At 35.0% G+C, this 15262-nt stretch overlaps 1 protein-coding gene across 4 annotated transcripts in view; it reads right to left on the bottom strand.

Moving 5' to 3' along the window:
- The window catches only part of SMARCA1 (SWI/SNF related, matrix associated, actin dependent regulator of chromatin, subfamily a, member 1), a 36061-nt gene that overhangs the window by 4684 nt on the left and 16115 nt on the right, over positions 1–15262 (bottom strand). For 3 of the 4 annotated variants that reach the window (XM_056359637.1, XM_056359636.1, XM_056359639.1), the window contains 10 exons: positions 14903–15035; positions 13770–13918; positions 13034–13153; positions 11800–11910; positions 11485–11598; positions 8959–9081; positions 7262–7394; positions 6225–6343; positions 5814–6026; positions 492–602 (listed from right to left, as the gene is read on the bottom strand). In XM_056359637.1, the coding sequence (XP_056215612.1) occupies positions 492–602; positions 5814–6026; positions 6225–6343; positions 7262–7394; positions 8959–9081; positions 11485–11598; positions 11800–11910; positions 13034–13153; positions 13770–13918; positions 14903–15035 (1326 nt within the window). The remainder of the gene's footprint in view (positions 1–491; positions 603–5813; positions 6027–6224; positions 6344–7261; positions 7395–8958; positions 9082–11484; positions 11599–11799; positions 11911–13033; positions 13154–13769; positions 13919–14902; positions 15036–15262) is intronic. The other variant, XM_056359638.1, reaches the window with a different exon arrangement.

A 15262-nucleotide genomic window follows, 5' to 3' on the forward strand; every position in this document is an offset into this window, starting at 1 on the left:
CTGCTACCCTTTCTATCGTCTTGAAATCATTACACAGGCTCAATGCTACAGGTACCACACATACTATGAATTGGATTAAAAGATCAAGACCTTGACTTTTACACAATTCTGTTCTAAAGACGACAATTCTTCAAAAGAAAAGGAGTACTTCTTATCATTCTTCCAGGAACTACTGTGTAGGGGAGGAATAACAATATGAGATTAAATTAAAGCAAGCATATGATGCAGATATGTAGGTACAAAGAGGGCAGTGCTATGTTTTCTTAAAAAGTTTTCCTCTGCTACTTAAACAGAAGACTCAAATAAGAGCCCCAAAATATTATGAATTGGGAACACCTACTTAAAAACTAGGAGAGCTGTGAACAGAGAAATATTACAGTTTAATCTCTCAACTAATGGTTTATACTAAAACAATCAGAAGCTACAATTATCTTTTTCACTTTATAACAATATAATTGAATCTGTCCCACTAGAAGTGCTGTTAAACATACTGCTGTCACTTTTGCTCCTCTTTTCTTCTTTTCAGCTCGCTCTTTTTCCTCAATTTCCATATTTTCTTTTTCTATTAATGATATGAGAGTATTGCAGCGTCTCTGAAACTCCTAAGGGAACAGAAAACATCAAATCTGCTAAATAAATTATATATATTCTCTCATTTACATAAACCTGTTCAAAATTCTTGAATTCCAAAATACTTAATATTTTCCTAAAACATTCACTATTCCTGAACTAGTAAAATTAGCTTAGTTATTGTTCATCTGTCTTTACTTTTGTGCTACCTTTTTTTATAAAGAAAGGGAGATTTACTGAAATAGTCAAATTCCTAACAAGGAGTTTTCAGGATTGTCTGTATCTTCCAAATGGACACTCCAAAAGACTAATCTGATCTTCTATCTTTTTCAGATTCAGCAAGTTATAGCCTGCCAACATACCATGCCAGATTTTAGGAAAAGAGTTCTTCAAGTATACCTTTAAATCAGAGAAAAAAATAATCAAAGCTATCTTCAGCAATACTGTCCTGTGGCACACAGGCTGGTTTTTTTGTGACAAGACACTGCAGAGCTTTAAGCTGGTTAAAATCTATCCAGCCTTAAATCATGAACTCACTGTTGTATTTTTAGTTAAACAGCACCAAAAAGCTAGGAGGCCCTAAATGCTTTTAGCATCAAGACAACTTTCAAGCCATCTGAAAGTGATCAAGATTCAAGGCCATAATGTCATGTATACATTAAAAAAATATTTCCAGTACAACTCAAAGTATCTAAATGGCTGTTAGTAACAGTTGGCTTGGTTAATAGAACTCATTTGACTTGGCCAGTTTCTTGTACCCCACCTCAAAAAAAAAAATCTCTGACCAAATATACAACTACTCATTTTCATCATACTTGTTCCATATGTTCTATGTACTTTGAGAACAGCCATTCCATGAGTTTTTCTAACTGAAAGCAAGAAATTTTCTTTTGAGGGGGGGGGGGGGGGGAAGAGAGAGAGACATGAAAATATGTCTTATCTCTATTAAACTCGATGAAGCAAGTTTTGAACCACAAGCTATCCTAGTATTACATAGTAACATAAATCTTTACAACTAGTCTATTTGCAATGCAGTGAACAGGTGACCTTTTTGCCCAGGAATTAGTCTCTATTTTCTCAGCATCTGTAGCCTGTATATTGCCTCAGCCATCATGTCACATGATGGATAACGATGCAGCCTACACACTTTCTTGATCCTGAATGTTCTGAAACATTCAAGTATATGACTCATCTTTGAGACGTTAATACCCTCAAGTTTAACCACATTCCTTAAGTTCTATAGTTTCCACAGCTTCCTCTACAAAGGGTGCTCCATGGCCTTGCGTGAAGGTAGCGTAATTCAGAATAAACATAGAGAATCCTGCCCACCATGTGAAATGGGTCTTTTTTTTTAAACCAAAAAGAAAAAAAATCGGTACATTTTTCTTGACAGCTCTCTACTGGAAGTGTTCCAATCTCATACGTGTAGTTTTGCAGAGTATTATCAGTCATTTCTACCACATCCATGTAAAAGTAACCCCACACACTCTGATTCAACCATAAATTAGGGCGCCATGCTTGCACCCTGGAATGCAATAGTCCTGCTGGACCTAAAATACTTTCACTTAAACCAATTAAAAAAACCAAATTCCACTCACACAATTTTTAGATAAACAGGTAGTAAGTCTGAGAAAACTCCAGTGCAAGCCATCCCAACCACATACTGTGTCCCTAAACACAGAACAAAAAAGTGTCTGCCCCAAAAACCTACACAATCAACAAACAAGAGCAGATAAAAAGTAAAAGACAGAAGTGGCAAGATAATTGTCAACGTCAGAAGCATTTTACATGATTTGCATTTGTGTGCATTGCACTCAAACTCTTAGGAACTGTAGGTGAAGACCAATGCCAAGCTGCTCCGTAACAATAATCAGACAGATCTTTTTTACTAAGAGAGAAGCTGGGTTCTGTTGAATCCAAGACAAGCAGTTAAGCAGAAAGGACTAAGAAATAACCTTGATCCATTTGCCTAAGGCACTGAGAAAAATCCTCTGCCTTCCTGGAGAAAGATGTTTGCATAAATACATACATTTATTAAAGGGTACAGGTTCATGGTTAGACTTCCCAGATGGACTACTACCCCTGAACATCTGCTGTGGACAGAGGATGGACTCAAAACCAATTTTCTCTGGAGAATCACAGAAGCAGTTGACAGTAAGATGTGACATGCACACAGGTTTCTTCTACACCTACCATCAGAAAGAATCTGCACGATAAATCCTGCTACTGAAATTTCAATATGGACTGATCCATTCCATTTTATACTAGAAAAATACAGTTAGAGTTTAAAATGCCTTGCACTTTAGAGATGAGATTTTATTCAGTGTGGCCTGATACTTTTCTCTTTAGGATGGAAAGAGATAAGATGTGCTTTGCTCACCCCTTCATAGCTATAAAGACCCGTATTGCAATAAATAAGATGGGAGCACTGAACCATCACCTTCTGCATGACTGAAGGCAGAGATGCTGACTTGGGAATGAAACTAGTCCTAAGATTTGTCAACAGGCCTGTATATTCCTGTATTTACAAAGGAGCCATTTGTCTTATACTAGCTAGGGTGTGTAGAAAGGTAAAAGAGAATATGCACAATTTATGACTTCAGAAGAGAGATACATGATTCACTACTGCCATGATATTTTGCATTCTCCCTGCATGGACAGAACTAAAAGAACAGTAACAACTAAGCTTAAAAAATGTAAGCCTCTGTGCCTAGTTAAAAAAAAAAAAAAAAAGCTACAATTTTAGGCACTCTCAATCTCTTTGAAAAACTTACATTTTGGATAAACCATCTGGTTTTGGAATAAATAAGTGAAGCAGAATTATTGTTTTCCAAAGAGAAATCCTTCAAGAAGAAGAAACCGAAACAAGAAGATGGAAGCTAAATCAGCTATTTATATGGAATTCGAGAGACATCTAGTGGTTAGCAGAACACAAAGTCTTCTCAAAGAGCCTAGTCCTTTCCAGAATTATGCTGCCCTTTCTATCTTGTTCCACATCAGTTTGAATGATCACATGCGCATTTCACTATTCTAAGTTTTATCCACTTTCACTGAACTTACTGTTTACCCCTTATTAAACATTTTGATTTATACTTGGTTCATTACTCTTGGTGTCAAGTGACTTTCCAGCACATTTCTCCATAAAAACTACCAAGCTGGTGCAAAATGGACCCATAGAAATTAACACTTCCACAAACGTCAGGATATCTGAATACCTAAAATATATCAGTGACTGGTCACTATAAACTATTAAACCATACATATCATGACAGTTTAACACATTTAAGAAAATTAAATGCACATTGAAAGTGAAAGATTACTTTAGCTTTGTATTTTCATACTATTCTTTTTCAATTGTGTAATAGCAGAAAACCAAGAAATAAACAGATAGATTTTTTTAGAATGTAGGCCAGAAGATTGACTGTATTCCCAGTGCCTCAATTTCAGCATTAGACACCACAGAACATATTTTCACATTTTAGCAAATGACTCCTATCCTCTTTGAAAAGAAAATTATGCTGAACATAAGGATTTGCACTAAGATTTCAACTGAGTATTTAACTCTACCCCTGACTTAACTATATGACAACGAATAGTAAATTTTGAGCTACATTTTTAATTTCTAGTACCCACTTCTATGATTTACTTAAATGGATTCCTCCAGAGAAAACTTTAAAGAAACTTCACAATAGACTAAATATTGGAGGTTTCTCTTTTATGGACATAATTTTTAAGTCCAGTATTTCTTCAAACAGACATTTTAGAAAGAAAAGCTTGTAATTCTTTTCAATTAAGGGTTAACAGCTGCACTATTCACAAACACTTTAATCGCTAAAATATCAAGTAGAAATTGTATTGCATAGTTATAAGTAGCACTAGGAAAAGCAAATATCCCCACCTGTTCAAATACACATTTTAAATATTTAATCTTATGTTTTATTTATTCTTAGTACGGTACCCAGAACTCTGAAAGAACATTTTATAAACAAATGCTGAGGCCAGGAAATGAAGGCAGTAAACAATAACACACAGTGGTTCCACAATTGCTAATCTACTAAAAAAATCCAGATTTGTATATGAAATGACATTTAAGTTACAAGACTGCTGCATAACATTTAATTAGAAATTTTCTTTGAAGACAACAGGGAGAATCTATGACACCTGTATAAAGGACACTGTGCTCTACTCTCGTATCAGCCATGACCAACATGGTTTTGTATCCAACCAGACAAAAAAAAAAAAAAAAACCAACACGTTCCAGCTCTCACTCATTGCAAGCGAGTAAGATGAAGTTATTTCCGGTATTATGAAAAAGTCTGGAAGTACATTTTCACTATGTAAGTATGTTCACATGGAAATGTACACCTGGGCTTTTTTAGAACTTACAAATTTTACTCCTAAGGAAAAGGAACTGAATCAGGGGAGATATCAGCAAAAATTCCAGGGCAGAGCTAACAGCTTTTTACCATCAAGAGAGTCCCATATTCAGAGATCGGTACCTACACAGCTTATTATTTGTAACTGCCAAAGCTTCTGTTAGTGTTATGACTTCCCACTTAATGATTAAAAAAAGAATGCTTCTGCTTTTCAAACAAAGGAGAGAAAAAAAATACAGCTAAAACTCAGAGTACTAGTTTACTTGCTATCAAACTTGTATTATATTCTCCAGGTATGAATAAAAGCTTCAGAAAAGTATAATTAAAAAAATTAAGTACTTCCATGTGACAATATTCACAACTACAATGTGCATTTTAAACCAACTGCTTTAATGATTCTTACATGGATCACTACATCTCTTCGTGCATTTAGAAATTAAGTTCCAATATTAAGAAAAGATCTTTTTTTCTAGTATACAACTCAGATGTTTTCAGTCTTTATATTGCCCAATAATTCTGAAAAGCAGTTGTATCTTAAGAGACTTTTTTTGGTAAAACTTTCAATTTGCAATAAAAGTAACAAGGGTATTTGTAAGGATAGTCTACCTCTACATTAATCCCTTTGGGTAACATGGGACTTCCGCTTGGCAGGTTTTCTAATCTGTTTCAATTTATTACGTTATTTGCTGTACTAAGGAAAAAGGTTATTTTATGAATGAGAAATGAGAATAAAAACTAAAGTTATTTTTTCAGCACTTGTTTCTTAGATTCCAGTATTCTGGCACAAATCCAAATTTTATGTGGCGGTGCTTAAAAAGGCAGAACAAGATACTTCACAATGACTTAGTCCATGTAACTGATACCTACCATTGCAGTTCTAGATTTGATAAACCAGTCAAATCTGAACTGAGGAGCATTGCGCACACACTGCCTTAGTTCCTCATAGACATTTTCTTTGTCAAAGCCCATCTTGTGCAACATGCATATCAAAAACCTGTCTTCCTCTTCTGTGTAATTCTTTCCTTTGTTTGTTCCATACTGAATACGCAACTGGTGAAAAGGTGCTTTATACCTTGCAATCTGAATGCAGAACAAAAATAAGGGCTATTAAACATACAATCTTACATCAAGGACTTATTACATATTAGTGTAGATTACCGATACATGATATCCTACATATGCTATATAAAAAGCTAGAACTCCCATCCCCAACTATTTCTTTTCTGAAGGAATTTGGAAGAAGTCTGCTGAAGAAAACAAAAACTCGGCAATAATTACTTTGGCATCGAGGGCTTTCTTGATACTGATCCTCCGCTGAATTCTTGCCTCTCCTCGTTCAATTTGAGCCATAATCCTCTCAATGTCCTGTAGTTCATTACAACGTTCCCAGAAAACAGCTAAAACCAAAAAACATAATTTGTAAAGTCAAGCCTTTTCCTCTACTCTTACTACTTCACTCAGCTGAGGAACCCCAGCAAAGAAAAAAAACTGCAGTTTGTGGTTCCATTAAGTCTTAAAAGATTTGCTAATACTCTTCCTTCTACTATGCTAGCCAAGAAATAAACTTGCATAGAACCTTTATTCAATGTTTTTAAAAGTTAACTATAAACAAAGGTTTAATAACAACTGTAGTTATGTAAAACTCTGAAAAAATTACTTTTGTAACAATGGTGAAACAGGTCAGAAGTGCTAGTCTAGCAGCGAAACATTCATATTTCAGCAGCTATCTCTAAGGTCAGAGACTACTTGGTCTGTTAAAAAAGCTAGTAATGTGTGGCTCCTCCAGTGACATCTTTTAGTCATCCCAAAGTTAGTTCAACATTTTGAAGGAAACTCTTGTGGAGCTTTTCCTTTTAAGCTACAGAAAGCACACTGCAAAGTTAAATTTTATGAAGGTGTTTAGTAAAATTAAATTCAAGGATGAAAGAGGAAGAATTCCGTGCAAATTAAGATGCAATGAGAAAATACAAGACACAAAGATACGGCATACTAGCCAAAATAGCACATATACTTACAGCATAAAGAATCATGTTGCCACTGTAAGGCAGCTTCACGATTCCACAAGACCATGTGTTCAACGTAAATTAACTCTGCCAAGTTGTAAATTTTTTTTATAAAGGCAGCTGAAAGTGTATTTATATGCTGCAAATTCAACCTTTTTAAAAGAAGTCTTCTGAAAAGAACCATCATGTGCTTTTTTAAAAAATTATTCTTATACACATCCAAATTCTGTATCTTGTAATTTTAAAAGAACACTTAGCAAAAATTACGGTGATACCACGTGATTAAGAAATATGCTTCAAAATACCACAAACCTGAATACTCAATGACCTCCTCAGGTGACTTTCCCTCCACCTCACGGGCAATATTGTCTATATCGTCACGACCATATTTCTCATTAGCTTTAATAAACTGATTAAAATCTCTTTTATTCCAGTTCGTAAAACCCTGTAAGTAGCAAGAGATCAAGAAGGCATTACTAGGTAGAAGGAAAACATTTTGCTAAACTTTGCAGAGGCATTGCCAATTGGAGCAAATGATACATACACAAGACAATGTCACATAATTACAGCGGTTAACGGTCTTTCAGGATTTCCATAAGCTTGTATTATCCAGGCTTTATTACTGAATCATTAAAAGTCTAATGAGTTATTTTTGTGCATGACTCCACATGCATTAGTAAGAACTTTTTACTCTTCTTTCTTCTTAAAACTTTATGTGGTGTTTCTCCAAAGAAACAAGCTCAATGGTAAGTCACTGCAATTTCATGTAAGCCACCCCTCAGCAGATACAAGCAACAGAAGTCTTAAGAGTAGAGGGTGCACCAATGCAAGTGTCATTACATGTTCTTAGAGTAGGACCAGTATCTAAAGCAAGAGCTCCTACTTCAGACATTTACAAACCTTGAACCAGACACCGGATGGAAGCGTAAGTAAGTATGTCAAGAAACGATCTCTAGTCCAAAAAGATGCAATCAAATGGAAACTCTATAGCGCTGTCAAACAAAATTTGTTGTTATGTACCAAAGAAATTAATCCAAAACTGAACAACAGTTAAGTGAGATACAATGCACAAAAAAATCATCCAAGAATGAGACATTACAGTTTAAAGAGAAGGAAAGAAGAAAACATCAAGAACACACAAGAAAAAAAATCATATGCCTGAACAGCAATTTAGTGCATTGAGTTTCTTTCATCACAGACATAAATTTAAAAGGCACTCTTGTCAGTTCTCCAGCTAAGCTCAATTCCACAATTAGATAGCATCTTCCAAGAAGTCTAATATACACAATACAAATATTTCTTTTTAATCATTAACAACAGACTAACATGCATATCAGCACCAGCTTGAGTACTTCCTCTGCTACAAACAGGTGAAATTAATAGTCACATTGTGACCTTGCAAATTCCTTCTCAAAGTACACCACACCCAATTATTTTACACAAAAATTTCTGAATCCTGTTCATTTTTGAGGCATATCCCTCTTAAACAATTAGCTTCCAATAAGCCTACTCAGCAGGATAATAGTCCAAAAAGTCAAGAAACTAGCCAGTGACAGGGATTCAGTCCCAGTATAAAGGAACATGCCTAAGAACCCAACTAGGACAAAATGAAGGGATGAGACAGGTCTTACACTGTGTCAATAGCATATATGTTAATAGAGGCTTGTCCTCTCTATATACAAAGCCTTACTGATAAAACATGCAAGGCAGATGCATATACAAGAAACCTACTGACTGGATTCTGCACGTATTGCATCTACTACACAAGTCCTCGCCTCAGAAACATTGCAGACATTCAAGGGAATAGTAGGTGACTAAGACATCAACTTGTTCAAGGACAGGAAAGGTCCCTCAAAGCAAACCAAGCAAAATCATCACATATATTGTGCTTTCTTCTTCCTGTAAGATCAGTGCAGCTTTCCTGTGCATGTTTATCATTATTAGTATTTATATCTCATACTAATAACAAAAAAAAGTGTGATTAAATACTTCAGCTGTTTTCATTTTACCTGTGTTAGAAGCTTTTCTTTCTCTTCAGTTTCCTCACTATTCAGAGGCATAGACTCGTCTATCTTCTTTTGTTCTTCTTTTTGTACCTGAGCTGCATTTGGGAGCTCAGGATTCCTGGGGACCTAAAAATCAGGGGTATCAATAAGCAGCAGTACAGCAGTGTTATTAAAAAAAGACTGTACACTTTTCTATCAACCTTGGTTTACAATTTATAAGCATGTTAGATCTCACAGGACTGATGCAGTCCACACCCACTAATCATTTGTTGTCACAGAAGTAAAAAAAAAAAAAGCCCAAACAAAAAACCCACACCACCACACATTGGCTACCCTGAAGAAACCAACCACAATAAAAATATTTTAAAGATAACTACCAGAACATTTTCATCAGTATCTACAAAACTGTTGCAAAATTGAAAATATTATCTTCCAAGACAAGGTGATGTATCAAACACTGTCATTTAACTATGCTCATTCCTTCTTGTTTCACAAGCTCTGAATGTAAAGTTTATCTTCACTTATAAGTACCAAAAGGGTCCTATTCACTGTTTCTTTACGAAACTTCAGTGAGAAACACAGTAGAATAAATGGTAAAACACATTTTTTCCAACTAATATTAAAGCAGTGATCTGCACAAGTTAACAAATGTGTTTTACCTAGATCTGAATCTTACTGCTTAAACCCTTCCTCTCCAAAATAGGACCAGACTTTGTCAAACGTAATTTTGTTATGCCCTGTACCCACGACTTCTACACACAACGACTTAGGGATATCGTGAGAGGCAGAGCCTCACACGTAACGTAAGCTGTCACAGTTCACCGATTTCAGTGGCATTTTTCATTTTCTCTTACATCCAATGGTTTATGTTTCATAATTACAGCAAAACACTAAGCTTTGCCAGGTTTACTATAAAACCTGCACTTGTGACCTTCAAACCTGCACACTGCCAAAGTAAGGATGAGACAGACAACATCATGTAAAAAGGCCTAACAACATTTTGTCTGTCCCTCTCCACATTAACACCAATTTGTGACCTTTAAACTGCTTATGGCAATACCATATCACAACAGCAAACAAGTCAGAAACCAGTATCCAGTAAAGACTGTGTAGACCTTATATATTTCTGCAGCAAGAGGGGAAGGAAGTTAAGAGCTGTTTTTAACACCTGACTAAGAAATGTCCTTGGCTTTGGTGGCTGAAGAACTGACACCAAGCTTGGTCTCTACCTATATGATACCTTTTCATATTGTTTATGAGACTGTAGTTTGATAAATAAACTCTCTTCAGATGGAAAGTTACACTTTCATTTCAAAGCAGAACCATCACATTTATCACTTTCATTACCAGTAAACAGTCATACTAAGTTTTTAGTATAACAAGTATTCGTGTTCGACCTATCCAGTCTGACACACTTCATTAACAGGACTGAAACACCTCTCTTAACATGCATACCTTCAACATTAGCAATCCTCTCATCCTCATTTGTTGGAGTATTAACTGAATAATTTTTTCCTCCTAAACTAATTACGTTTCCTTTAATTCTTCTCTTAATTCTATCCTGTCATCCACAAATTTCTTTCTGCTTCAAAGTAGATTCTAAGACACCTTCTGTTTTTTCTCAAAAATGTATTTTGCTCTTTTGCAACACAAATTTCCTACCCATTGCTTTGTACGGCAAGTTTACATTCTCCAACACATTTTATACGTGGTTTCCTTGCTGCAACCTGCCATGAAACATGGGGCTTTTTGAAGTTAGTTACATGTCTGGAAGTAGGGAATCAGTTTGATTTACTCAGCCAATACTGGCACAAGTAATGAAAAACAACATCAAAACAGTATCAGTGTTCACCACTTGTCCAGTAGCGTCAGCAGGGAGGAGGGAGAAATTCAGCTAAGGCATAGCAGGGGGAAAAAAAAAAAAAAAAAAAAAAAAAGTCTGTTGTCTGGTTTTCTTTTTGTAGTAGTAATACATTCAGACTTCTTCACACCTTTAAACATTTTATATCCCAGCAAAATGCAAGGAAAATTGATGTCACTTTACTTACCTTCATATCAACACAAAGTCAACTACAATATTACCTTAAGTTACTTTCTGCACAAGATAGAAAAAAAGCTGTAACAAAAAAAAAAAATCATTCCCTGGAAGGTGATCTAATATTAACTAAAAATTATTTTCTCACTTCATGTAATACCCAAAAATGAAAGTGTGGTGTGTGGTCTAAGGTATCAGAACTGCCTTTCTTTTTTACACTCTTATTTTATTGCTAGGAATCCCCCACAAAACACAAAGCTACACAGATAGGAAATTTTAAAATGAAGGAAGGTATTACAACTACTTTTTCTGTTCCACAGTGGAACAGAAACAGGGGAATAGAGACTATAAGCCATTTCCTTCACAATGAGAAGCACTTTGCAAAAAAACTAAGACCAGAATGGTAAGTTTTTTAGTTGCCTTCTCATTTACTTCATTTAGCTATTATTGTCAAGGTTGCGGTAAATCTGCAGAGGGGAAATAAAAACCATTACCTTATATCCAATAGTCTTACGATAATACAGAATTTCTTTTTCCAGAAGTTCAAATAACCGTGGTGGGAAAAACTGGAAATCCTGAATATTTGGTTGTTTTGGAGGTCTTGGAGCCTTCAAAAACACAAAGGTATATTAACATTGTGTAAGCTTGATTTCTGTGCCATTAAACTGCCATAATTCAGCAGCGGTGGCAAACTATCACTGTATAAATAAATTTCATTACCAGTATAGGGTGAGAGCAGGGGTTGCAACATGGGAGAGAAGAGCAAAAGAACATAAGAGACCCTCCATATTTGCCAGCTTCTTTCTTACCTTTGGGACTTTTGGTTCACTGACACGTAGGGCTTCTCTGAAATAAGCATCAACTGCATAATTAGCTTTGCGTTCTCGTTTCGGAGGCTCTATCCATTCCATCATGCTCAACTACACGCACAACAGGATAAAGAGATATTAAAGGAACTGTATGCTTTCCTAAAGTTGCAAAAATAATGACTAATGTGGCACTGCAGAACAGGAATGTATTTTTGCAGAGCAGATTGAATGGTTCTGTTCAACAATATGAATACTCCAACAGAGCTCAAAAACAAGCTATAAATTATAGCTGATTATAACATGTATTTAAACACATAAAAGATAATACATAAGTAAAGCAGCGCAGTGGTACAGACAGATCCTTTTACCGTATTCTACTTACTTCAGACACCTGAGTAAGGTTACGATTCCATCTACCAAAACACAATGGAAGGACTGCGAACTTGGATTCTGAATTCTCTAATATCTTGTGATACGTAACGAATTGTTCTCCTCTAAATATCACAATGAATAACCTCTAAAGAGGCTAAAACACTGGCAAAAAACAATCCATTAGTAGCAAATTAATCTTAGCTAAACTACTGGAATTAAGAAGTTACTAGAGCATATTTCAAGACTATGGGGTATTTAGCTGGCTTCTTGTAAAGAAATTATCAGCATGGAAAAATAATCTTATGCATATATGCACATACCCCACTATTCTCATTAAGTATTTTATTTTTCAAAATGTTTCTACAAAAATGATAAGAGACCTGGGTTAGAAGGGCATTCAGTTAACAAAGAGTTTACATATCTGATTCTGGGTAAGATCTTAGGGATATCTTGACTATAGTCCCATACACACCAGATACAATGTTACTTCTGTGTAAAGACCCTGAGTAATACCTCTTTGCTTGGACGATCCTTCTGTAATTAGGTAAGTCAATCTACCAACAGTTCACATTTTTGCAGTGGAAGTTCTAGTCGTGAGGATTAAAGACTTAAGTCCAAGTTCCATATATAAAATCATTATCAGGCCTGTTTTTTCCTGCCAGTTATGCGGCAGTAAAATAATACTGATGGTGGGACTGAAAGCTAATTTTAAAAAAATTCAGAGTATTTATGCTTCTGCAGTTCTACGTGAGTTTTTCAGTAGCTCCTTACTTCTGTAGACTAACCTTGACAGCCACAACTTTTAGTATGGCCTTTATGCTTGCACCTCTAAACTAAAGTCTTAAAGACCAAGAAAAATTACCTTTTGTTTTTCTCTATAATCTTCACCTTCAAAGTTGTATAAGCTCATCTCTGTGTCCATAGTGAAATTTCTTAAGGAGCTCTCCCCCATTTTCTGCAATCGTTCATTCATTTCAGCTGTCTAAAAAAACAGGAAGATACTTTCAGGCTCACTCAATCTGTTTTATCTTTTCTGAAAAAAATCAGCTGTCCTCAGTATTAAAGCACTCTCAATGTCTCTTTCTGCTTTAAACCTTTACTTATATTTTTCTTGTAAGAAAAGATGCCCACAGTGCTTTCCAATTTTGAACAGTCCGAATCCATAACTTTTCATTAAACTAAAGTTATTACGTTGGGATGTAGCCCGACAACTGTATGATTTATCTTTTAAATTTAAATTAAATTTATGCCCAACTCTTTAAAGCTGAAATGGTAGTTCATTTTTCAGAGCTACCTATTCCCTAATGAAGTTCCATAAAAGTTTTGTATCTATTAGACTTATTAGCATAAAAATTACATCTTTTTAAAAGCCCACAAAATAAACAATGCCTAAGATATTGTGCACACAGTCTGAACTTTGAAAATAAATATAATTCACTAATTCTATCCCTTCAAAACTTATGAAAGTTTTGAAATATTTACAAATAGTTAAGTAATAATTGGGCATAAAAATATTTACATAATCAGATTTAATTTCTATTCTGTGCATACATGTTTAACGTTTGACACTTCGAATTCCATATGAAACTTTCTCTAACCTTCTTTTCGCCTCTTTCTAAAATAGTGGTTATATCTTCTTCTGTCAGCTCACTATCTTTGGAAGCAAAAACATGTGTGGCTCCATGCCGGATCATCTGCAGCATTTCATCTTTTGCCAGTTTATTAGACTGCTGGTCTATGAGCCTTCCTAAAATTAGAAAAAACACACTGAAAGTTATAATACAAGAGTTCTAGCAGGGACATGCAAACAGTGGATTTTTTTAGTTCACTGGCAGAACATGAAAAGAAAAACAGAACCATACAAAAAAAATTACTTTTCACTTGAGCTGAAAATAAACAGAAATCAGGAACTTCAGGGAAAATAAAAAAAGCTTTGGGTCAAGCCATAAACAAAGAATGTTTCACATTCAAATGCTTCAAATCCAAATTTTATGTTTAACATCTTATTCTTACAGTTAGTTGAACTTTTCAAGATCAAAATCTTATTTCAAGATGAAAAATGACAAAGTGTTCTATAATAACCATCAAGAAGTACTTAAGATTTTTAACACTCACCACTAATTCCAACCCAAATCTCTGGATATTTTTCCCAAAATTCTAATTTCTGTCCCAAAATTTCACTTGTCCTATCTTATCTCTTCACAGATCATCAAAATTTTGACCACTGACCTTTCAGTAGCCCACCCTTTTGGAAATACAAACAACCCTCAAAACTTGGCTTGAGAGCCTTAGGTTTGGACTAACTATTCTTCCAAGAGCTTCTACAGAAAGACACACAAAGCAGTTTTAATGTTGAGTAAATTCATATACAGTAAGAAGCACATCTATATAATTGTTTTTAATCTGTCATGGAACATGTATTTTTTATTTTTTCCCTTTCTAACATATCACAAAACCCAAGTAACATCTATTCAGCTATAGTTTTCTTTCCTCATTTAAAGTCTTAGTATAAGACCATGCCCACATTATTTAGGAAATCAAAAATTTTTCAAAGATTTTCAGCTGAACAAGTGAATAACTTATACATTATAGTTTCTTAGGCTGATTTAGTGTACTGCTATTACATACAAGGCCTGCTTTCTCTCATACTGGACATTTGTAAAGTTATTTAACCCATAGTTTAAGGGACTGAACAATTCTGTTGCAGACAAACATATATAGCAGTTGATACCTTGTTGTATAACTATAGAGTCCAGTCTCAGTTTTATTTCAGCTCTTTCTACAATCCTCTCTTCAACAGTATTATCAGTGATTAGTCGAAACACCCGTACTGGTTTCTTTTGACCAATACGATGCGCACGATCCTAACAAACATAAATCAATGAGTGTTCAGCAACAAAAACTCACAAGCAATAGACAGTTAGCTTGTAGAAACAGCAGACCGAAACTAGCATATATTTCTTGGTTCCTCGCTTATTCAAGAGTATACAAAGATGTTCAACTATTATGGTAATATTTACTTCTATCTGGCTATTACACCTTTTTAAGTTTGGGTCGTTCTACAGTAATAAATGCATCTACCTCATTGTAA

The sequence above is a fragment of the Falco biarmicus genome, chromosome 14 (assembly GCF_023638135.1).
Source record: "Falco biarmicus isolate bFalBia1 chromosome 14, bFalBia1.pri, whole genome shotgun sequence".
NCBI classification, from domain to species: Eukaryota; Metazoa; Chordata; class Aves; order Falconiformes; family Falconidae; genus Falco; species Falco biarmicus.